General features: G+C 43.0%; 1 protein-coding gene across 1 annotated transcript in view; it reads right to left on the bottom strand.

Moving 5' to 3' along the window:
• The window catches only part of USH2A (usherin), a 590,403-nt gene that overhangs the window by 372,524 nt on the left and 192,190 nt on the right, over window positions 1-25,689 (bottom strand). The window contains 1 exon segment of the mRNA XM_038396580.2: window positions 2,677-2,807. Coding sequence (XP_038252508.1) covers window positions 2,677-2,807 — 131 coding nt within the window.

Below are 25,689 nucleotides of genomic sequence, written 5' to 3'. Positions count from 1 at the left end.
ATACAAGTGTTTGAAGGTTGTCGCCCTATATTGCAATTTCATTACAACTAGGTAATCAGACCCTCTGAACAAGAAGCAAATGAGACTTATGGATACTCATCTGTACAGTAAATAAAACTTCCCAGGAATTATTTAACTGCAAAAATGCTACTTTGCTTAGACAGTAGATATTAATAAAGTAAAATTACCTTTACAAATTGTTACTCTGAGGACAGATTTCATAAAACTATTTTCCAAACTTGCAAATAAACTCTTGTTTTGTTTTAGGTTTCAGAGTAGCAGCCGTGTTAGTCTGTATTCGCAAAAAGAAAAGGAGTACTTGTGGCACCTTAGAGACTAACAAATTTATTAGAGCATAAGCTTTCGTGAGCTACAGCTCACTTCATCGGATGCATTGTTTTAGCAATAGTTACTGGCATCTCTGAAAGAAGTAGCTCATTTGCCACTGTCCAGCAGTAAATGAAAAAGATAGATCTGTAATTTTTGTTGACACCTTTGTTCTCAACTTCTCTCCCTTTCAGTGATCTTAATATTGTACTGATGAAAAAAGTAGTGTACTAATGCGATAAATACTAATGTGATTCTGTTGACCACTACTATCACAACCTTTAAAGCTGCATTAGACTAAAGGAATAAAGCTCCATTCCGTTCAAACTTTATCTGAGTGTTGCTGGCCAGCATACAGATACTTAATGTAATACGTTTCTACAGTATGTTTTTAATTGGATGCTGTCACTGAGCATACCATGCATGAGAATATATACGACGTATTTAAGATTATAAAAAGGGAGTAATTTCCCATGAGCATATGTAGCATGTTTTCCACATAGATGCATGTGCCTTTCTTAAAGGTACCTGCATCCTAGGTATGCAGACTTGGTTTGTGTATCAGTTCACTGTCCCACAATGATAACACAAACCCACATGCATTTACATGCACCCAGGCATTTTTTCATATACTATTTTTATTGTCTTCTATCTTATTTCAACATTTTAATATTTTACAAACACACATTTCGTTATCATAGTTTAATAATTAAAACCAGAACTGGTGTCATGCCCAATTAATGTGCCCTGGTAGCATGCCCATTAGTTTTTCCATTAGTGAATTCAACAATACTAATGGGATTACTAGCATGGGATGCTAATTGGGCGTGACATAAGAAACTGGCTTACTTCTTAGCATACCCTTGCTAATGATGAAATTAATGAGCATTTTATTAAATGCTGTCTCATCAAAGTGTATTTAGTTAGCGTTAAAATTGTTACAAACGATGCTGCATTCTAAAGATCAGGTGTCTGAATAAGTGGTTCTTCATATTATGTTTGGCAACAATCGAGAGCATTAATAGTTTTATACATCAGAAACCACATTTATTTGTAACTAGTTCAAGCTGGGACCACACAACCTCATGTGCCAATCTGTGCTTAATTTTGGAGGAAACTATTCTCTGGGTTCAAAATACATTCTACAAAATGCTTCTGTAACACATTTTTACCAGAGTAGCAGAATGATACTGTGATCATATTTAAATATTCTTATGTAAAACAAGGCATTTCACATTTGCAAAATCAAACTTTGTAGAGACCATATCTGAATTAATTTCTTGAACCATTTGCCAGGCCTTAATGGTTAGCAGCTCCCGATAGCCAAAAAACGTGTGTGTTTTCTCTGTTGAAGTATTTTAGGCTAAATCACTAGAGTAGGGGCTCTCCATTTATCTATATCACCCATACCATCCATCAGAAAGAGTACTGTACTTATCACAAAGAGTCCCCAATTCTGATTAAGACCTTGGCCACTATTATAATCAAAATATATAAGAAAGTCACAGCACTATAAGCCTCATTCAAAGCCTAATGAAGGTAATGGGAGGCTTTCCACTGATTTCAATGGGCTTTGGATCAGACTGCAGAGCGCAATCCTGGCCCCACTGAAGCCAATGAAAAAATTCCTGGTTTACGTCAAAGGGGCAGGATTTCATCCTAAGTTCTTTTAAAAGTAGTGAACTAATGCAGTCACCTAATTCATACATTGCATAACTTAAATCAATCAGAGTGGATTCGTCTGTATGATGCTATGGCCACAGAGTTGTATTTTTAAATTATACCTATTTTACAAAATAAAAGTATTAATAACAGTATTTAAAAGGATGTATACATTTACATATTCTCGGCACCAATTTAAAGTTAGGGCTCAATTCTGTTTCCACTAAAGTTAATGGGAAAACTCTCATGGACTTCAATGGGTGTACAATCAAATGGGATGCTGAAAAATATTTACTAGAATAGTATGCTATCTTCATTTAAAGATAATCAAAAAGAGACATATCCGTAACTGTTGTCTTAGTATTTAAAATGAATGTTAAGATGGTACTAACGATTGTTAACTCAGTGGTAATGGTAAGAACAATAGTTTTTAAAAAAATGTAGTGCAACTCTAATTTAAAAATGTTAACACTTGCAAACATAACTAAATGTTACAAAAGCCTGGGGGGGGGAATAATGCTTCTTTTCTAAAGATCACCAATTATCTAAGGTATTGAAGAACCCATTAACCAGGATCAATATGAAAAAAATGGAAAAAGCAAGCACCCCCCTCATCATTAAGCGTACAATATGCCTTGGGGATCTGTAATAAAGCTATATTTTATTTGATCTTTCTCCTTACCGTACCTGTGGATCAAAAAGAAAGTAAGGACGTCCACTCTGTAACTGAAGTGCAATGTATTCCTCTTGATTCCCAGGTGCCACAGAGAAAAGAATCAGACCATCAGGTTCCCTGGTTCTAAAGCTCACTTTAATACCTGGTTAGAAAAAGCAGGTGGATAGTTAATGCTAATGATAGCTATGATGAATTCTAGCAGATAAAGACAACTACTTAGAAATGAAAAGCTACTCCCCTCAACAACAACAGAATGGAATATCAAAATGTCACTATGGAAATTTGATAATTAAACCCCGTTTAATTATTACACTACATTCTGCTAGCTTCACTCAAGCTGAGCAGCACCTTATTCCACTAGCAGCCACAGTGAAATCAAAGCTACTATCTGTGCAATAAGGCATTATTCATGCAGAGTAAAGGTGGCAGAATCTGGCCCTATGTAGTTAAAGACCCTCTTTCTAAAGGAAACATAATTGAAAATAGTTGCAGCCTGTGCCAGTGGCTGAAGACAGGACTGAGAACCTGGAATAATTCAGCTCTAATTCCAGTATTACCACTTACTCAGTGTTTGGCCTTTACCTTTTGCCTTAATATCCTGATCTGCAAAATGGGAATAATAATACTTACCTATCTACATCACAAGGTTGCTGTGAATACTAATGTCTGTACAGTTCCTGAAAGATGTATAGATTTTACGTGCAAAAATAAGAAAAAATCTGGAAAAACATAATGTTGGCTTTTTTCTTTTTTTAAAGTTTCAAGAAATATTGAAATACTTTGAGGGATAATATAAGTACCAAGACATTATTTTTTCCCAGCATAAGAGCATCCCAGATTGTCACCTAATAGTTCTTCTTTCTATCTTCTGAAATTAGGATTTCAGCAATTAGGATTAAGCAATTAAAGTATAATAATAAAGGTGCACCGGAATAAAACTACTTTTTTTTTCATTAATTTTACTCCAGAATGAAATACCAAGCCAAAGAGCTATCTCAGTGACTTGATATATAGTGGAATGTGTTTGTAGGAAGATGGCCTAAGAAACTTACTCATTAATATTTAAGGCAATATTATCAAAAACAGCATTCAACAAAAATGCATGTACCAGTTTTAGGTGCATGTAACTATGCGTGACTAAGTTTTTAGGCAACCAACATTTTGCATATTCCCAAAATTGGTTTTGCATATGCTAACTACTTAATATGCACTAGCAAATTCAGTTTGTAGCTATGCAAGGCTGCATGTTCTAAATATTGGGTATAAAATTTCAGACATGCAAATCCAAATGTAAGACTGGGTCTATTTTAAAAACATGGTCTGGGAAGCTGTAATTCTACCAGTATTTTGCATGGGGAAATGAAAAGGCAGCATTAGTGACGGCCATCTCATCATTCCTCTCAATTTCTGAAACAAAATATGGGATAAAGTCTCAAATTTCAATACACAAGAGAATTATTAGTATAACCTTAAGTGATGTAATATGTATTTCTTAGTATTAATGTCATTTTCTATATCCTCAGTTTCTTGATTCAGTGTTTTGTGAGTAAATGTACAACAATAAATTAAACTTATATGGGACAGCAACTTTGGGCTCATAAGGAAGGAGTCAGACTGTAGGTGGCACAACCAAGACACTCCAGTTTTCACAAGACAACAGTCTTAAACATGACCCTCTAAACAGAGTTCTATTAGAGTGTTGAGCTAGCTGGGGAAGGGGAAAATGAGCTGTAACCCTTCCTATCAGACACAGGTGTTTCCTCCCTCTCCTGCAGGACCACATAAAGCCAGAGAGGATGGAAGGGAAGCGATCAGTACTAGGAACAGACCTTCATAGTCAGACTTGCTCCTCCCTCCGAGCTTACCTCTCTCTCCACCCAGGGATGCCATCAGACAGCATCTATCTACTCTCCATTGTCTACTAGGGTCTCTGGGGGTGGCAGAACCAGTTCCGGTGAGCTGCTGGACCCAGTGTGATTGCCTTTCGGAGGTTCAGGAAGGAATTTCCCTTAAAGCAAAATCAGCATTGAGGATCTTTTGACTTTCCCCACAGTATCCATGAATGCTCAGTGAGGGATTAATTTGATTGTCCCTAATTTTGGACAGTGTCCAGCGTGAAGAAAGTTAGGGGAGTCGGTCTAGATCCTGGGGTAAACCTGGACGCAGGACTCCAGGGGAATCTGGTGTCTATAATGTTGCTTGTGGACATTTAGTGAAGATTGAGATACCCTCTATATTGGTCAGGAATCTCAACAAGCTGGTTAGATCCCATGGGTGATTTTGGGAGGTCAGGTCTGCCTTCTTGTTTCTTGGTATTGGTGGAAAGTCATCCCATTCCAGTCCCTTCACATTGCCTAACAGAACTGGGGTACAGCTTACACAAAAGTGCCATGTCAGTAAAGTTGCAGCCTGACACTTTAAACCCATTCTCTGTTTTGAATCCTTATTCAACCGAGTGGCATATCACCTATACTAATATCCTAATTTAGTTACATTTATATTTTTCTGTGACTTGCAAAAATTGTTACTTCTGCTTGCTCTTTTTGCTCTGCTGCTGTCATGCTACCTGAATTGAATCAGCACAGTAGAAGCTAACACCCATGTATTTGCCAGCTAAAATTCTCCTGGAGAGCTTATGCTTGCCCTTTTGATTTTGTTTTCAGAAAAAAGAAACCCAACAAATTTAGCATGAGAAACTTCTTTCAAAACTCATTTATCCAATAAGTACCAGTGCTCAAATTGGACAATTGCATGTGGTTATGTCACAGCCATGCTTATAATTGCTGATGAAAAAGTTTGAGGGGAGAAGCTGGAAGAAATTGGTGAAAAGGTAGGTTATACAATCCCTCTATTGCATGCTATCGTTATTTTCCAGATCAAGAACTGATTTGCAGTAGCATTTTCATGATTTGCCACTGCTGCTTAGTTCAAATACATCAATACTCATGTCCTTGTGATCCCCGTAAAGTACTTAATACAGAACAGACTAATTTATTGGGTTCTACCCAGCTGTATCAAACAATTCAACCTCTTCACATTCATTTTCCCCTTCTTATGCCAAGCAGAAAATAATAAGTAATGGAAGCTTTTCTTGTAGACAGAATCTATTACAAAAAAATTAAGGAATCATGACTCCAATGCATATTCATATCATATTCATAATGCCAGTTAATTACCTCTACCCATAAGTAGTATCCTTTGACTCACATATTTAATCACAGTGCAAGTTCTTATGCAATATAACACAATGCACTCAGATACGAAGACATTCACTCTAGATCATGAAAATCAATCACGCTATTAAAATACCTACTAAAATCAACTGTACATAACTAACTGTATATAACTAACATCAGACAAATATGAAGTACTTCCCAATCAAGTGCTATTTTACCTGATTTAAGTTATAAAGGTATTTCAGCCTTTCCACCTTCCTGGAGGATGCTTCTGACTTTGTCCCCCTTTCTCCTCTAAAATGGGATTTGTTGTATATATATAAACCTTTAAAGTAATATCACTTCTTCCCTTGAGGAGAAGGACTAAAGAGAGTACAGAATTAACCAAGTTTAACAGAATCACCACTGATCAGTAAATCCCTTAGATCAAGAGACGTAAGATGCTATTGGATGGCATCAGGATGGTCCACAATAGACTCTAGCTAATAGATATGGCTTGATGTAATTATACCCTGTTGCATATTCTAAGAACTAAATAAACAGACACACATTTCAAGAGACCATTCCTCTTCCTGGGAAAGGTTCTGCTTTCTGGGTTTATAAATAACTAAGCTAGCTGCTGCCAGAAATGATACACTGAAAGGGTGCCTACAAATACAAAGGTGGAAAAAATTGCAATCAGAAGTGCAGAAAGAGGTCCTGCAGGAGATGGGAAAGCTCAGCTTCATATTTAGGGTTACTAGAATCACCAAGAATTGTCACAAGTCTATTTCTGGGAAAGAGAGAAGAAGAAGAGAAAAAAATAAGACAGAATAAAGGAAACATGTAGTGGATAGGGGCACTCTATTAGCTTGTGAATTCCAAGGTTACCAACTAGTGTGAGAGAATATATGTGTATTGTTTGTGTCAATTTATGAAATCCCTTTTTTGTTCTGTGAAGTATCATTTGAGTTCAAATGTGTGGATTAGACTCTCCACTTTGTAATGGAAACAGACGATGTCTGGGAAACTGAAACACAGCCACGATGGGGACATCAACCTTTAACAGTCAGTCCTACCCAGATGGAGCAATGTGGTTGCTAAGGGCAGAGACATTGACTTTAATAACTCTTAGATCAGCAACCAACCGGGAGGGTTGGAGCATGGAAATTATTCAGCATAAGAACAAAGGTGTCACAGACCAATTTTTTTTTTAATGTTACAGTCTCTCTAAGCAAGGGAGCCAGTCCATTGAGAGACACACAAGACACAGCTAGAGGAGTGGGGTCAGGAAGGACTTCGCCTTCTGCTAAGGACATGGACCAGCCCTCAAAATGCTTAGGAGAGGTGAGGACTCTGAGGTTTTGAGGGGAGGACTGCATTCAGGTGTTTATTGTTCGCATAGATCTGTAACTCTCCTGTGCTTTCTAAGTGTAAAAAGTATGTATTTAATATGTTCCTATGTAAAGCCTGTGTTCTTTACTTTACCTGCTATAAACTATAAACCAGAGTGACCACAAACAGGGGAACTCTGGAAGAGAATGCATAACCAAAAGCAATTGAGGCATCTTGGAAAGTCTCAGCACAGATCTTGGGACTTATGGCAGTTGGACTGTGGATTCTCATGTCCCAGGGAAGGGACTTAGACAGGCACTATGTTCCTAGGAGTGTGCCCCAGAGACCCAGATCTAAAGACCATGTCTGGACTCTGCCCAAGCCCAGCTGACCTGGATGCATATGGGATCCAAAAGTTGGGTTCAGTTAAAAGGCTGGTGGACCATCCACTAAGCCAAGACTGTAACAACTGAATATTAAAAATTTCAATTTCTATTTCAATTCAAAACAATGTTATTTTAGATTACAAAGTCAAGCCCTAGATGGTTAAAAAATGCCAAATTCACTGTTACCCTTGTAATCTTAATTCTGGTCCCTTGTGAAATCATCCTGTATACTACATGAGGAATGGGTCTTGTGGAAAAAAATCATGGGTGATCACGTAATTAAAAAAAAAAGGAGTACTTGTGGCACCTTAGAGACTAACAAATTTATTAGAGCATAAGCTTTCGTGAGCTACAGCTCACTTCATCGGATGCTGTAGCTCACGAAAGCTTATGCTCTAATAAATTTGTTAGTCTCTAAGGTGTCACAAGTACTCCTTTTCTTTTTGCGAATACAGACTAACATGGCTGCTACTCTGAAACACGTAATTAAAGACTATCAAAATGCACATACAGAAAGCATGTCTCTTTCACCAACAGACGCTGGTTCACTACAAGACATTACCTCACACACCTAGTCTTTCAAAGGGTTTGAACATTGGCCTGCTTAACCCAGGGTTGTGAGTTCAATCCTTGAGGGGGCCATTTAGAATCTGCAGCAATAATTGGGGATTGGTCCTGCTTTGAGCAGGGGGTTGGGCTAGATGACCTCCTGAGGTCCCTTCCAACCCTGATATTCTATTTTTCTATAAAGCAGAAAGGGGTGGAATTAAGGTTGCACAGGCAACCAGATCTGGCATTCCTAACTTTTGAGAGCTTGACTTTGCAATCTACATATATATCTTTTACATTTTTTAATTTTTTACAATTTTTAAATGTAATTTCCTAGGGTTTTTTTTAAGGAAAAGAGGTAAAATAAATTATATTATGTACAAATGGAACTAATCCCTATCTTACATCAGTAGCAGCATCCTTCAGCACTGCAACACAGACTTCTTCATCTACGAGATTAACTATATTAGCTGGCAGCAAGAGAAGGCTGTTAATCCCAGTGTGGTGGATTGGCCACTGATGCTAGCTGCTGGAAGATCACCTAGAATTAGTGGCCAATCCACCACACTGGGATTAACAGCCTTCTCTTGCTGCCAGCTAATATAGTTAATCCTGTAGATAAAGAGATCATCGGGGGAAAACCCATCCTGGTCCAATCTCTCTCTTTCTCTATGCCGCCCCAATAGTTGGGGGAGCTCCTGCCCCACATGGTATCGCCAGAGGTGGTAATAGGCCACTGAGCCCATGTCTTGGATCTGGAGCATGGCTGGGGGGAGACCGGCCTTGCTGTCTTTCCCCCTCTCCCAAGACTCCCAAATACAATGGCTCAAGCAGTTCCTACATGTTCCTAGTGCAGCGTGTGCTGCTGCTACTTCTACAGCAGTTGTATGGGCTTGGCCTTAACGTTCGTGTTGAAAATTTTTGCATCCTGCCAAAATAACTGAAGAGCAATATAAGTGAGAAAAGGTGCGTCACAAAACTCACCGTCCCAGAACACCCCCTGGCTGGAAAACCAGGTGTTGCAGCACTCCTGCCTCAATTTCCCCACAATGATCTTCAGCCTACTCCAGTTGCAAAGGTGACTTGACCCTTCAGCCAAGCCACTTTAAAGTGTTCAACCCTTTTCATGGTAACAAAGAATCCCTTAGTCCAAGTCAAAAAATGTGATATCAAGTCCCCCTCCCTTACAGCACACTCCCAGCAGCAATGGCATTTCTCATAATATAACTGCCAGCTCCTGATCTCCAACCAACCCCACTGTTTGGGTCAGGTCTACCTTCCTACCAAGGGCCTCTGGATGGCTGTAGCTTTCACCCAGTTCCTAGCTCAAGGTCAGCTTCTTGCTTCACATTGGAACAGCATGTCTGGTCTCCTAATTAAACAGGACTGACTGGCCCCACGCCTCATGCTCTTAAAGGGGCAGGCTGCCCTCTTATAATGAGAATGGCATTTTTTTAAGTTTTACTGAGATATAAACCGTTGAAAAGTTTCAAAGGACAAAGAACAGGCACTTCTCCAGTCCAAAGGCTTTCTCCCTACCTAATTTCAAAGGTCAGTTGCAAACAATGATAGCGTTGGAGTTTCTCCAAAAAGGTTGAAAGAGATTTTGGTTTTTTTGATTTCCTATCATTATAATGGAAAGTGTTAGATAACCTACATAAAGGGGTCACGACCAGCTCCTAATATTACAAATACACTCTTATTAAAGTAGAAGAACTTTAAAAATCACCAAATGCCAGACAGGAGAATCCCTTTTTTTTTTCTTCATGTCCCAAATAGAGGCTAGTTAGAATCTCAATTCCTGCACTCAAGGGTACACATCTCCCCATGAAAGACAGGGAAAAGACAGGGACAATAGCTCATTTCCCTATGAAAAACTCACACAGTGCATGGCCATGCCTGCACATTTCCCCTGCCCATTGGAGAGTTCAGAGAAGGATTTTGCCCCCTTAGCTACAGTCTCTTGTAAATTCTGCCTGGGGTGGTACAGTTTTCTCTGAATAAGTGTCTGTATGTATATAACCTCAGAATTTGCAGCATTGGAAACATTTCCTAAGTACAAAGAAATACTACAGATATGGAGGTAACCTTATCTATTTAAGTTTAACAAAACATACAAGTTTTGAGGGTTAGCCCTGTGAAACTGATCCCTGTGCAGAGGGCCAGCACAGGGACTAGGCACCCATTTACATCTCACTTACACCCTATTTTAAGGTGTAATTGTGATTTAACTGGTGACAAGATCTCATGCTAGCCCTCTGTAAAGGGATGGAGTTCACCCTTTATTATTTTTGCTGGAACAAAATATTAGAAAAAGTGAAGCGACTTTCTGGAACAGTCTTCCGAGGGGAGCAGTGGGGACAAAAAACCGAACAGGCTTCAAGACTGAGCTTGATAAGTTTATGGAGAGGATAATATGATGGGCTTGCCTACAATGCCATGTAGCCCATCGGCTACTGCCAATAGCAAAAATCTCCAACAGCCAGAGATGGGACACTAGAATGGAAGGGCTCTGAGTTACTACAGAGAATTCTTTCACGGGTATCTGCCTGGTGGGTATTGTCCACATGCTGATTGCCATATTTGGGATCAGGAAGGTCAGATTGGCAGAGATCCTGGGGGATTTTCTCTGCCCTCTGCAGCATGGTCACTTGCAGATTTAAACTAGTGTGACTGGTGAATCCTCTGTAACTTGAAGTCTTTAAACCATGATTTGAGGACATCAGTAACTCAGCCAGCAGTTAGGAGTCTATTACAGGAGAGGTGGGTAAGGTTCCATGGCCTGAAATATGCAGGAGGTCAGTATAGATGATCACAATGGTCCCTTCTGACCTTAACGTCTATGAGACTAAATTACACGTACAGCCATTCTTTTAGGGAAAATTTGCAAGGTAACTTGCGGTGAATAGGTTCACCGGGGGAAGGAGACCAAAGCCCTGAGGTAAGTGGGAAAGCGGGATACCGGGAGGAAGCACAGGCAGGAAGGTCTGTGAGGGGAGGGCTCCTGCCTCATACTGGGAATGAGGGGCGATCAACAGGTTATCTCAAGTGCTTATATACAAATGCACAAAGCCTTGGAAACAAGCAGGGAGAACTGGAGGTCCTGGTGATGTCAAGGAATTATGACGTGATTGGAATAACAGAGACTTGGTGGGATAACTCACATGACTGGAGTACAGTCATGGATGGTTATAAACTGTTCAGGAAGGACAGGCAGGGCAGAAAAGGTGGGGGAGTAGCACTGTATGTAAGGGAGCAGTATGACTGCTCAGAGCTCCGGTACGAAACTGTGGAAAAACCTGAGTGTCTCTGGATTAAGTTTAGAAGTGTGTGCAACAAGAGTGATGTCATGGTGGGAGTCTGCTATAGACCACCGGACCAGGGGGATGAGGTGGATGAGGCTTTCTTCCGGCAACTCACGGAAGCTACTAGATCGCATGCCCTGATTCTCATGGGTGACTTTAATTTTCCTGATATCTGCTGGGAGAGCAATACAGCGGTGCATAGACAATCCAGGAAGTTTTTGGAAAGCGTAGGGGACAATTTCCTGGTGCAAGTGCTAGGGGAGCCAACTAGGGGGAGCGCTTTTCTTGACCTGCTGCTCACAAACCGGGTAGAATTAGTGGGGGAAGCAAAAGTGGATGGGAATCTGGGAGGCAGTGACCATGAGTTGGTTGAGTTCAGGATCCTGACGCAGGGAAGAAAGGTAAGCAGCAGGATACGGACCCTGGACTTCAGGAAAGCAGACTTTGACTCCCTCAGGGAACAGATGGCCAGGATCCCCTGGGGGACTAACATGAAAGGGAAGGGAGTCCAGGAGAGCTGGCTGTATTTCAAGGAATCCCTGTTGAGGTTACAGGGACAAACCATCCCGATGAGTCGAAAGAATAGTAAATATGGCAGGCGACCAGCTTGGCTTAATGGTGAAATCCTAGCGGATCTTAAACATAAAAAAGAAGCTTACAAGAAGTGGAAGGTTGGACATATGACCAGGGAAGAGTATAAAAATATTGCTCGGGCATGTAGGAAAGATATCAGGAGGGCCAAATCGCACCTGGAGCTGCAGCTAGCAAGAGATGTCAAGAGTAACAAGAAGGGTTTCTTCAGGTATGTTGGGAACAAGAAGAAAGCCAAGGAAAGTGTGGGCCCCTTACTGAATGAGGGAGGCAAGCTAGTGACAGAGGATGTGGAAAAAGCTAATGTACTCAATGCTTTTTTTGCCTCTGTTTTCACTAACAAGGTCAGCTCCCAGACTGCTGTGCTGGGCAACACAAAACGGGGAAGAGATGGCCAGCCCTCTGTAGAGATAGAGGTGGTTAGGGACTATTTAGAAAAGCTGGACGTGCACAAGTCCATGGGGCCGGACGAATTGCATCCGAGAGTGCTGAAGGAATTGGCGGCTGTGATTGCAGAGCCCTTGGCCATTATCTTTGAAAACTCGTGGCGAACGGGGGAAGTCCCGGATGACTGGAAAAAGGCTAATGTAGTGCCCATCTTTAAAAAAGGGAAGGAGGAGGATCCTGGGAACTACAGGCCGGTCAGCCTCACCTCAGTCCCTGGAAAAATCATGGAGCAGGTCCTCAAAGAATCAATCCTGAAGCACTTAGAGGAGAGGGAAGTGATCAGGAACAGTCAGCATGGATTCACCAAGGGAAGGTCATGCCTGACTAATCTAATCGCCTTTTATGATGAGATTACTGGTTCTGTGGATGAAGGGAAAGCAGTGGATGTATTGTTTCTTGACTTTAGCAAAGCTTTTGACACGGTCTCCCACAGCATTCTTGTCAGCAAGTTAAGGAAGTATGGGCTGGATGAATGCACTATAAGGTGGGTAGAAAGCTGGCTAGATTGTCGGGCTCAACGGGTAGTGATCAATGGCTCCATGTCTAGTTGGCAGCCGGTGTCAAGTGGAGTGCCCCAGGGGTCGGTCCTGGGGCCCGTTTTGTTCAATATCTTCATAAATGATCTGGAGGATGGTGTGGATTGCACTCTCAGCAAATTTGCGGATGATACTAAACTGGGAGGAGTGGTAGATACGCTGGAGGGGAGGGATAGGATACAGAAGGACCTAGACAAATTGGAGGATTGGGCCAAAAGAAATCTAATGAGGTTCAATAAGGATAAATGCAGGGTCCTGCACTTAGGATGGAAGAATCCAATGCACCGCTACAGACTAGGGACCGAATGGCTCGGCAGCAGTTCTGCGGAAAAGGACCTAGGGGTGACAGTGGACGAGAAGCTGGATATGAGTCAGCAGTGTGCCCTTGTTGCCAAGAAGGCCAATGGCATTTTGGGATGTATAAGTAGGGGCATAGCGAGCAGATCGAGGGACGTGATCGTTCCCCTCTATTCGACACTGGTGAGGCCTCATCTGGAGTACTGTGTCCAGTTTTGGGCCCCACACTACAGGAAGGATGTGGATAAATTGGAAAGAGTACAGCGAAGGGCAACAAAAATGATTAGGGGTCTAGAGCACATGACTTATGAGGAGAGGCTGAGGGAGCTGGGATTGTTTAGTCTGCAGAAGAGAAGAATGAGGGGGGATTTGATAGCTGCTTTCAACTACCTGAAAGGGGGTTTCAAAGAGGATGGCTCTAGACTGTTCTCAATGGTAGCAGATGACAGAACGAGGAGTAATGGTCTCAAGTTGCAATGGGGGAGGTTTAGATTGGATATTAGGAAAAACTTTTTCACTAAGAGGGTGGTGAAACACTGGAATGCGTTACCTAGGGAGGTGGTAGAATCTCCTTCCTTAGAGGTTTTTAAGGTCAGGCTTGACAAAGCCCTGGCTGGGATGATTTAACTGGGACTTGGTCCTGCTTTGAGCAGGGGGTTGGACTAGATGACCTTCTGGGGTCCCTTCCAACCCTGATATTCTATGATTCTATGATTCTATGATTCTAAAAGAAATAGACTCTTCCCACGTTTCACAGCTGACACACATCTAAAATGCCCTGTTAGCTACAATATGTACACTGTATATATTCAATTACAATCAGCTTACCCAATAGCAACACTATAATTACTATAATATTTCATTTATCACACAAATAAACTTCAGTTCAGGCTCGTAGCACAAAGCTGTTGCACCCTGGATTGAAAACATGACCAATCATGGGATATAATTTGATCTGAATGTAATTTAAGTCAATTGCATTTTGAATTACAACTAAAGATTTACTCTGCTTATTCTGTAGGTCTGTTTATGTGACAGACATTAGTGGTTGCAAAGGCGCTGTTACTCCTTCTTGGGTTAAAACCAACAAGAATTTTAAAAAGAGCCTAAATACTTAACATAACTGAACCCACTCATTACAAGCTATAAAGCAAGTTTACACACTTTTCAGTGAAGAAAAAAATATAAACAAAATAATAAAGGATTCAAACCAGAATATTTAAAGTTAAGGGAGGAAAAGTGATAGATAATACTCAAAACATCCACACTTGAAGGGGTCTGGAACACGACCACTGAAATGAACTTGATCCACTGAACATATATTATTTGCCTTCTTGGCACACAGAAACAGAATATGGACTGAACTTCGCCTGCCTTTTAGGTCGGGAAAAATTTAGGGCCCAACCATTGTACTGTGGCACAAAAAGACAGGTACTAGCTGAAGCTTTGGCTCCACTTTACAAGGCACTGACTAGTGTAGCTATGCAGTGGGCCAGCTATAAGTCTTGCACAACTTCCCTGCAGAGCAAAGGCAGACTTGGAGCAAGCCCCTAAGCTCAAAGACAGAATCTGCTTTCCAGTCTGCTCATGTACATGGCTTATTGCAAAGCCATAATTCAGCTCTTACACATATCCATTGATCTGGGGGCAATTGTTCTGTCCTGAACTAGCCTAGGCACCTCAATGAGCAAAAATCTGCAGTTTACTGATTGTACCTCTTTAACAACAGGTGCAATTGGTCAATTTAGCAGACTTAACTCTGAATTTCTTTAATTACATCAGGTTTGTCAGTACTATCTTACAACCCTTTCTGTCCCAGTTGTTGATCAGAGCAGAAAAAAGCCATAAAGTAGGAAGAGTATGAATGTGTGAAATTATTATTTGTAGTATTACTTATTTCAAAGCAACCAAAGCCACGTTAGGGTTCTCACAATACAGAGAAGACATTATGATCCCTGCCTCAGGAAGTATACAAACTATGAATCAGAATCCACTAACGTAATAGGACTCCACACAGTTTTAGGGCCTGCACTGATGGACTGCGTTGCAGGATTTGGGCCTAATTTCAGACATGATACAATATAATGGGTCAATGAAATAACTGGTTGGGATTAAAGACGGAAATGTGAGGGAAATATCAGCATGTGATTACCCAGCAAAGACTAGTGCACAGAATAATAGGAGTCATTTTTATTTACATATTAATAGTCTAGACAGACTCGTGTTAGTTCTGCTCCAACTAGCATGCTGAAAAAAATAGAAGTATGGACACTGTAGCATAGGAGGTGGCTCAGGTAACCACTCCATGCTCAGACCCAGAGCATTGGGCAGGCTTGAACTTGGGTGGCTAGCCTGAGTGGCTGCCCAGGCCGAAATGTCCACACTGCTATTTAAGTGCACTGCTCAAGCAGAACTAGCATGAGCCTGTCTACCTGGGCAGAAGGCATGCTCCCAGTAGCTGTGTAGGCAATTAGACATACCAATAGAGACTTCACAAACCCTAGTTCCTGCTCCCGGCATCACACTATACATAGGGTCTGCTGAACGTCAGACCAGGGAAGGAGCAACAGCAGGGCCTGTGGATCTGAGTGCAAGTAGATCCATCAACCATTCCCTTCACATGTGTGGGGGCACTATGTGGACGCACAGCATCTACCGGGCTGTGGAACTCACCAGGGTATAGCACATGTGCTGGGATTAGGACTTGCTCCTTAAACATAAAGGGCTCTTTACATCACTCCTGTGGTGGCAAAAGGGGCCCCTTTGCCATCTTCTCAGCATTGGGCTGGGCCAGGGCAGATCAGGGTGGGAGGAGGGTGATAACTAGGGTTGCCAATGGTCTAATCACACAAACCCAAACATGATTGCCCTGCCCCTTCCCCAAGGCCAGGCCCATGCCCTCCCCCTCCCCCACTCACTCCAGCCCCCCTCCCTCCATCGCTCACTCTCCTCCATGCTCTTTCACTGGGCTGAGGCCGGTGGTTGGGGTGGGGATGCAGGTTCTGGGCTGGGGCCGAGGGGTTTTGAGTGTGCGATGGAGCTCCGGGCTGACCTTGGATTGGGGTTTAGGGTGCGTGAGGGGGTGAGGGCTCCGGGAAGGAGTCTGGGTGCAGGAAGGAGCTATGGGCTGGGGTGCCGGAGGGGATGCAGGGTGCCGGCTCTAGGAGGGAGTTTGGGTGCGGGATGGGGCTGAGGGCTGGCACAGGTGGTTGGGGTGCGGGAGGAGGTTCAGGGTGCAGACTTTGGGAGGGAGTTTGGTTACAGGAGGGGGCTATGTGCTGGGGAAGGGGGTTGAGGTGTGGGAAGGGGCTTGGGGTGCAGGATCCGTCCGGGCAGTGCTTACCTCAGGTGGCTCCCGGAAGTGGTGGCATGACTGGCACTGGCTCCTAGGCTCAGGGGTGGCCATGCGGCTCTGTGCGCTGCCCCTGCCTGCAGACACCGCCCCCCACAGTTCCCATTGGCTGTGGTTCCTTGTTCCCAGCCAATGGGAGCAGTGGAGTCGGCGCTGAGGGCCAGCACGCAGAGATCCCCTGGCTGTGCCTCCGCCTAGGACCCACTGCTGGACATGCTAGCCATTTCAGGGAGTGGTGCAGAGCCAGGGCAGGTAAGGAGCCTGCCTTAGTCCCACTGTGCTGCTGGACTTTTAGCGGCCTAAAATCTCCCAGATTGGCTTCAGTAGCCTCCGGGAGATCGAGCCCAATTCTGGGAGACTCCTGGCCAAACTGTGAGGGTTGGCAACCCTAGACTCATACTATAAACCTGTGGAAGTTGCAGAATTCCGTGCCAGTTCACGAAAACACATACTGCTATATCAAAAGACATTTCCGAAAGTGCCAAGAAATGTAGTATATCTGTATTGCAAACATTTATGCAGTCAGCAAAAGCACTGTCAACTGAATTTGCATTTCATAGCTGGCACCAGTCGCACCCCACACTGATAAGATTAAAATATAAAAATAACCCCGGCCCATGTACACAATTTCTGGCACTTAATGAAAAGTGAATTTCAGGGATGCACAACTAATGGAAAAAGTGGACCCTAATTTTATTTATTTATTTTGAAATTTACAAGCCATTGTAAACACTGCAAAGTATTTTAAACAAATTGCGAACAATCTCAATTTTCAGCTTAATTCTCTGAGAATTTATCCAACACAACTTGCATTTCCTAGCTGCCCGTTGCTGTTGTATGGTATTGCTGTGAGCAGTTACAGAGTTGCACATTACACCCGAGTTCACTGCATACCACTAATGAGCAAAGTGATTCTTGGATGTATACTATAGCCTTTATGTACATGTGTCATAAATATAAAGGGAAGGGTAAACAGCTTTAAAATCCCTCCTGGCCAGAGGAAAAATCCTTTCACCTGTAAAGGGTTAAGAAGCTAGGATAAGCTCACTGGCACCTGACCACAATAACCAATGGGGAGACAAGTTACTTTCAAAGCTGGAGGGAGCGAAAAACAAAGGATCTATGTCTGCCTGGGTGATACTTTTGCCGGGAACAGAACAGGAATGGAGTCTTAGAATTTAGTAAGTAGTCTAGCTAGATATGCGTTAGATTATGATTTCTTTAAATGGCTAAGAAAATTAAGCTGTGCTGAATAGAATGTATATTCCTGTCTTTGTGTCTTTTTGTAACTTAAGGTTTTGCCTAGAGGGGTTCTCTATGTTTTGAATCTAATTACCCTGTAAGGTATTTACCATCCTGATTTTACAGAGGTGATTCTTTTTACCTTTTCTTATATTAAAATTCTTCTTGTAAGAAATTGAATGCTTTTTTCATTGTTCTTAAGATCCAAGGGTTTGAGTCTGTGATCACCTATGCAAATTGGTGAGGATTTTTATCAAGCGTTCCCCAGGCGGGCGGGGGGTGCAAGGTTTTGGTGAGGATTTTGGGAGGGAAAGACATTTCCAAACAACGCTTTCCCAGTAAACCCAGTCAAATGTTTGGTGGTAGCAGTGGAAGTCCAAGGGCAAAGGGTAAAATAGTTTGTACCTTGGGGAAGTTTTCTGGTAAAAGTAATTGTAGGAGGTTTTCATGCAGGTCCCCACATCTGTACCCTAGAGTTCAGAGTGGGGAAGGAACCTTGACATGGTGGCATAGCAGTGGGATCAACTTGAAATCATTTTGAGATTTTTTGAACCAGAAGCACAGATTTGAAAATGAAATTTTATTTTTTCCTTACCTGCTGGAAAGGAGGTTAAACTGAAAACAGTTAAGAGGTTTTTTTTCCGCTGCTTTGGGGCCAGAGCAGAGACAAAAGGGAATTGTCTTTTGTGAGGGAGAGTTTTCTCTACCTAAAGGCAGGGTAGTTAACCTCCTGCAGGGAAATTCACCAGTGTTCACAGACATGAATTTTTTTTTTAACCTAAGAGCAACTAGAGGGGTTTTCTGCCTATTTGCCTGGAGGCAAATGTGTTAATTTTTTTTTTGGGGGGGGGGTTAGGATTTTGATCTTTTGAACAAGGAGAACAGATTTTAATAGAGAATTTTTTTTCCTTTGGGCTGCTGGAAAGCAGGTTTCCAACTGGAAGTAGTTGGAGTCCGTCTCTCTGCCTTGGGGCCAGAGCAGAGACAAAAGGGAATTGTCTTTTGTGATCTCGAGTTTTCTCTATCTAAAGGCAGGATAGGTAACCTCCTGCAGGGAAATTCACCAGTCTTCACAGACCTGAAGTTTTTTTTTTTTCCTAAGAGCAACTAGAGGAGTTTTCTGCCTATTTGCCTGGAGCCAAAGATGTTAGGTTTGGTTTTTTTTGGATTTTTCTATAGGCTGACAATCACTATCAGAGAATACAGGTATCCTATTAAAACACAGCAAAATTTTACAAGCCAAGTTTTGTTTGTTTTATTTCTAACCCTCGGGTGCAAAGTTAGTAAAAAACAGAGAGGTAAAGATGACAGAAACCAAGACACTACACAAATTGGAGTTAGCCAGAATAGAGGCAGTGAGAGAGTCAGAACAACACCGAGAGGCTGCTCACAGGAGAGAAATGGAGGCCAAGGACAAAGAAATGGAGGAAAGGGCCAAATAACTGGAGAAGAAGGAAAAAGAGAGGAAGCATGTGGAGGAGGAGAAGGAAAAAGAGAGGTAGCATGCACTGGAGATGGAGAAGGCAAAGGCTCAGCAGAATATACCAACAAACCCTAGCAATCCTTCTCCAGGTACCACTTTCCATCCCAGAAAGTTCCTCACCTACAATGCAGGCGATCATACCGAGGCCTTCTTAGAAAACTTCGAAAGGGCCTGCCTTGGGTACAGCATCTCTACAGACCAATATATGGTAGAGCTGAGGCCACAGCTCAGTGGACCCTTAGCTGAGGTGGCGGCTGAAATGCCTAAGGAACGCATGAACTAGTATGAACTGTTTAAAACCAAGGCAAGAGTCAGAATGGGGCTAACACCCGAGCATTCCCATCAGCAGTTCAGAGCCCTAAGGTGGAAACCAGACGTGTCATTTATCCGACATGCCTACCACATTGTGAAACATTGGAATGCCTGGATATCAGGAGCAAGTGTTAAATCTCCATAAGATTTGCGCTTCCTAATGCAAATGGAACAGTTCTTAAAGGATGTTCCTGAGGAAATAGAAAGATATATCCTAGATGGGAAGCCAAAACTGTAATTGAAGCGGGGGAGATTGGAGCCAAATGGGCTCAAGTGGCAGAGAAAAAAAAACTGGTTGCAGTTGGAGCAGATACCAGAAGGGACAACCTCAGATCACACCCTACTACCGGGGGCCGCCCAAGGCCCCATCTACCCTCCCAAGGAACCCTCCAGCCACCTTATTGTCCCACCACACTGTTCTCCAGCAACCCACCTGGCCCCAGTGACCCGTCAGCTGGACAATCTTTTAAATGTAACGAGCCAGGACATGTGAAGGCCAACTGCCCCAAGAACCCCAACCGATTACAGTTCATTGCACCAGAATCACACCAGAGGTCCTCAGGCCCAGATACCTCCCAGATACCCTTGAAGCGGAGGGAAACTGTGAGTGTAGGAAGAAAGAAGATCACGACGTGGAGCACAGGTATCGGCTATCCATGCTTCTTTAGTGGACCCCAATTTAATCAACCCAGAGATCCAAGTGACGATTCAACCCTTCAAGTCCAACTCTTTCAATTTGCCTACAGCCAAGTTGCCTGTCCAGTACAAGGGCTGGTCAGAAACATGGACTTTTGCAGTCTATGATGATTATCCCATCCCCATGCTGCTGGGGGAAGACTTGGCTAATCCTGTGAAGTCAGCCAAGAGGGTGGGAATGGTTACCCGCAGCCAAACTAAACCAGCCGTCACGCCTAGCGCTGTTCTGGAAACTTCTACCAGGACCCGGTCAGAGGTGATGGACCCGGATCCCAGGCCAATGTCTGCAACAGCAGTAGTGGATTCAGTCCCAGAGATCCAGACAGAGCCAGTCCCAGAACCGGAACCGGCGGAACAACCAGCACCAGGCCCATTGTCAGCACTGAATCCAGTACTTGCAACCCGAACACCAGAGGGCCCCACCGAACCTGAACGGGCAGCAGCCGATAACCCTACACAAGAAGCTCAGCCGGAGCCTGAACCCCAACATAGTGCACCAGCGGAGAGCAGTTCACAGTCAACGGAAACACCGCCATCCCCTACATCGCTTCCAGAGGGACCAAGCATAGGTCCACAATCCAATTAGGAACTGATGTCTCCAGCATCAAGGGAACAGTTCCAGGCTGAACAGGAAGTAGTTGAAAGCCTCCAGAGAGCTTGGTCGGCGCCACGGAGCAACCCACCACCTCTCAGCTCTTCTCATCGTTAGAGGTTTGTTGTAGAAAGAGGACTTTTATACAAGGAAACTCTTTCTGGTGGACACCAGGAAGACTGGCATCCTCAGAGACAGTTGGTAGTTCCAACTAAGTATCGGGTCCAGTTCTTGAGCTTAGCCCACGATCATCCTAGTGGCGATGTTGGGGTGAACAGGACCAAAGACCAGTTGGGGAGGTCATTCCAATGGAAGGGAATGGGCAAGGATGTTTCTACCTATGTCTGGTCTTGTGAGGTATGCCAAAAAGTGGGAAAACCCCAAGACCAGGTCAAAGCCCCTCTCCAGCCACTCCCCATCATTGAAGTTCCATTTCAGTGAGTAGCTGTGAATATTCTGAGTCCTTTTCCAAAAAAAGACACCCAGAGGAAAGCAGTACATACTGACTTTCATGGATTTTGCCACCCGATGGCCGGAAGCAGTAGCTCTAAGCAACACCAGGGCTAACAGTGTGTGCCAGGCACTAGCAGACATTTTTGCCACGGTAGCTTGGCCCGCCGACATCCTCACAGATGCAGGAACTAATTTCCTGGCAGGAACTATGGAAAACCTTTGGGAAGCTCATGGGGTAAATCACTTGGTTGCCACTCCTTACCACCACCAAACAAATGACATGGTGGAGAAGTTTAATGGAACTTTGGGGGCCATGATACGTAAATTCATAAATGAGCACTCCAATGATTGGGACCTAGTGTTGCAGCAGTTGCTTTTTGCCTACAGAGCTGTACCACATCCTAGTTTAGGGTTTTCACCATTTGAACTTGTACATGGCCGCGTGGTTAAGGGGCCATTACAGTTGGTGAAGCAGCAATGGGAGGGATTTACACCTTTTCCAGGAACTAACATTCTGAACTTTGTAACCAATCTACAAAACACCCTCCGAACCTCTCTAGCCCTTGCTAAAGAAAACCTACAGGACGCTCAAAAAGAGCAAAAAGTCCGGTATGATAAACATGCCAGAGAGCATTCCTTCAAAGTAGGAGACTAGGTCATGGTCTTAAAGGCACTCCAGGCCCATAAAATGGAAGCATCGTGAGAAGGGCCATTCACGGTCCAGGAGCGCCCGGGAGCTGTTAATTATCTCATAGCATTCCTCACCTCCAACCACAAGCCTAAGGTATACCATATTAATTCCCTAAAGCCCTTTTATTCCAGAGAATTAAAAGTTTGTCAGTTTACAGCCCAGGGAGGAGATAATGCTGAGTAGCCTGAAGGTGTCTACTATGAAGGGAAAAGTGCTGGTGGCGTGGAAGAGGTGAACCTCTCCATGACCCTCGGGCGTATGCAGCGACAGCAGATCCAGGAGCTGTGCACTAGCTATGCGCCAACGTTCTCAGTCACCCCAGGGCTGACTGAACGGGCATACCACTCCATTGACACAGGTAATGCTCACCCAATTAAAGTCCAACCTTACCAGGTGTCTCCTCAAGCTAAAACTGCTATAGAATGGGAGATCCAGGATATGTTATAGATGGGTGTAATCCGCCCCTCTGCATGGGCATCTCCAGTGGTTCTGGTTCCCAAACCAGATGGGAAGATATGTTTTTGCGTGGACTACCGTAAGCTAAATGCTGTAACTTGCCCAGACAACTATCCAATGCCACGCACAGATGAACTATTAGAGAAACCAGGACGGTCCCAGTTCATCTCTACCTTGGACTTAACCAAGGGGTACTGGCAGGTACCGCTAGATGAATCCGCCAAGGAAAGGTCAGCCTTCACCACACATGTCGGGCTGTATGAATTAAATGTATTCCCTTTTGGGCTGCGGAATGCACCCACCACCTTCCAAAGACTTGTAGATGGTCTCCTAGCGGGATTAGGAGAATATGCAGTCGCCTACCTTGACGATGTGGCCATATTTTTGGATTCCTGGGCAGATCACCTGGAACATCTACAAAAAGTCTTTGAGTGCATAAGGGAGGCAGGACTAACTGTTAAGGCTAAGAAGTGTCAAATAAGCCTAAACAGAGTGACTTACCTTGGACACCAGGTGGGTCAAGGAACTATCAACCCCCTAAAGGCCAAAGTGGATGCTATCCAAAAGTGGCCTGTCCCAAAGTCAAAGAAACAGGTTCAATCCTTCTTAGGCTTGGCCAGGTATTACAGATGATTTGTACCGCAATATAGCCAAATTGCCGCCCCAATGACAGACCTAACCAAACAGAAATAGCCAAATGCCGTTCAGTGGACCGACGAGTGTCAGAAAGCCTTTAACCAACTTAAAGCGACACTCATGTCTGACCCTGTACTAAGGGCCCCTGACTTTGACAAACCATTCCTAGTAACCACAGAGGAGTCCGAGTGTGGTGTGGGAGCAGTTTTAATGCAGGAAGGACCGGATCAAGAATTCCACCCTGTCATGTTTCTCAGCAAAAAACTGTCCGAGACGGAAAGCAACTGGTCAGTCAGTGAAAAAGAATGTTACGTCATTGTCTACGCTCTGGAAAAGCTACGCCCATATGTTTGGGGATGGCGTTTTCACCTGCAAACCGAGCATGCTGCGCTACGGTGGCTTCATACCGCCACAGGAAATAACAAAAAACTTATTCGGTGGAGTTTAGCTCTCCAAGATTTTGATTTTGACATCCAGCACATCTCAGGAGCTTCTAACAAAGGTGCTGATGCACCCTCCTGTGAAAGTTTCCCATAATCAACTGGTTAAAATCATCCTTGAGATGTGGAAAATACTGTTAGTCTTTATACACTTGGTAGTATATCTAGAGGTGCATGTGTCTTATTAAGTCAGTTTTTTCCTAGAGCTCCAGGAAGAAATCCCAGCCAGCGTTTCATCCTAGCTGTGATTTGGGGGCGTGTCAAATATAAAGGGAAGGGTAAACGCCTTTAAAAATCCCTCCTGGCCAGAGGAAAAATCCTTTCACCTGTAAAGGGTTAAGAAGCTAGGATAACCTCACTGGCACCTGACCAATGGGGAGACAAGATACTTTCAAAGCTGGATGGAGGGAAAAACAAAGGATCTATGTCTGTCTGGGTGATGCTTTTGCCGGGAACAGAACAGGAATGGAGTCTTAGAACTTAGTAAGTACTCTAGCTAGATATGCGTTAGATTATGATTTCTTTAAATGGCTGAGAAAATTAAGCTGTGCTGAATAGAATGTATATTCCTGTCTTTGTGTCTTTTTGTAACTTAAGGTTTTACCTAGAGGGATTCTCTATGTTTTGAATCTAATTACCCTGTAAGGCATTTACCATCCTGATTTTACAGAGGTGATTCTTTTTACCTTTTCTTGTATTAAAATTCTTCTTGTAAGAAATTGAATGCTTTTTTCATTGTTCTTAAGATCCAAGGGTTTGGGTCTGTGGTCACCTATGCAAATTGGTGAGGATTTTTATCAAGCGTTCCCCAGGCACGGGGGGGTGCAAGGTTTTGGTGAGGATTTTGGGGGGAAAGACATTTCCAAACAACTCTTTCCCAGTAAACCCAGTCAAATGTTTGGTGGTGGCAGTGGAAGTCCAAGAGCAAAGGGTAAAATAGTTTGTACCCTGGGGACGTTTTAACCTAAGCTGGTAAAAGTAATTGTAGGAGGTTTTCATGCAGGTCCCCACATCTGTACCCTAGAGTTCAGAGTGGGGAAGGAACCTTGACAACATGTAACAAGTATTGAAATTAATGAAAGCTGTGGGTCTGCAAGGACTGCAAAATAAAGCCAGTCATAAATAAAGCACTTTGCAGTCTACCAGGTCAATGTGATTTAAGCATGTGCTTAAAGTTAAGAACGTGCATAAGTGCTTTGCTGAATCTGGGTCATATTCTGTAAACTTCTAAATACACTTTTACCCAGGAGTTACAAATCTAATTAAACAAACATTTTTAATTTGTAAAATAAACCCTGAGAAAAAACGCTTCCAGTTAATCAAAAATAATTGGTCAACCTGCTTTCAGTTATGATGTATCTGTGCACCCCCACTGATTTCAAGGATACTACACTTTTTCAATGAGTGACCATTTATTTATTCTCTTTATTTGCGGGGTAATGATGTTTCTGATTTGCTACCAGCTAATCATGCTGGTGTTAAAAGACAGCCCAGACCTGAAGAACAGACGTGCAAGCTTGTCTCTCTGACCAACAGACGTCGGACCAGGAAAATAAATTACCTCACCCAACTTGCCTCACATTTCTAAAGTTATTTATGATTAAAAAAACCCATGCCTTTAAAAAAAGGAGAGAACATTTTTCAGAAATGGGCCAGGTTTTACAGCAGTTTCACACACAAACTCCAGCCCTATGTTTATTTCCCACTAGCAAACCTGATTGTCAGGTATATTACATTTCTGTCTGAATACATGTATATATTTGTGGCAAGCTGTATTGTATTTCCATCTACACAGTGAAAAGCATTGGTTTTCCCTTTAAATCTTCATTCATTTAAAGAATATTTATAGAGTAACAAAGATAAGAGGGGAGTATAAACTAGTCAGAGAGAAAATTAAATTAAAATAAAAAAATACTGAAATGTCTCTTTATTGTATCAGTGAAGATGGACAGAACGAGAAAGATCTAGAAGAGAATACATGGGAAAGGAGAGAAATCGTCTGGAGAAAAATCATCATGATACAAAAATGACCCAATAGGTGTATCACTTAATTGTCATTGCTCATATGTA

The sequence above is a fragment of the Dermochelys coriacea genome, chromosome 3 (assembly GCF_009764565.3).
Source record: "Dermochelys coriacea isolate rDerCor1 chromosome 3, rDerCor1.pri.v4, whole genome shotgun sequence".
Lineage (NCBI taxonomy): Eukaryota > Metazoa > Chordata > Testudines > Dermochelyidae > Dermochelys > Dermochelys coriacea.
This window is presented reverse-complemented; position numbering and strand designations above follow the sequence as displayed.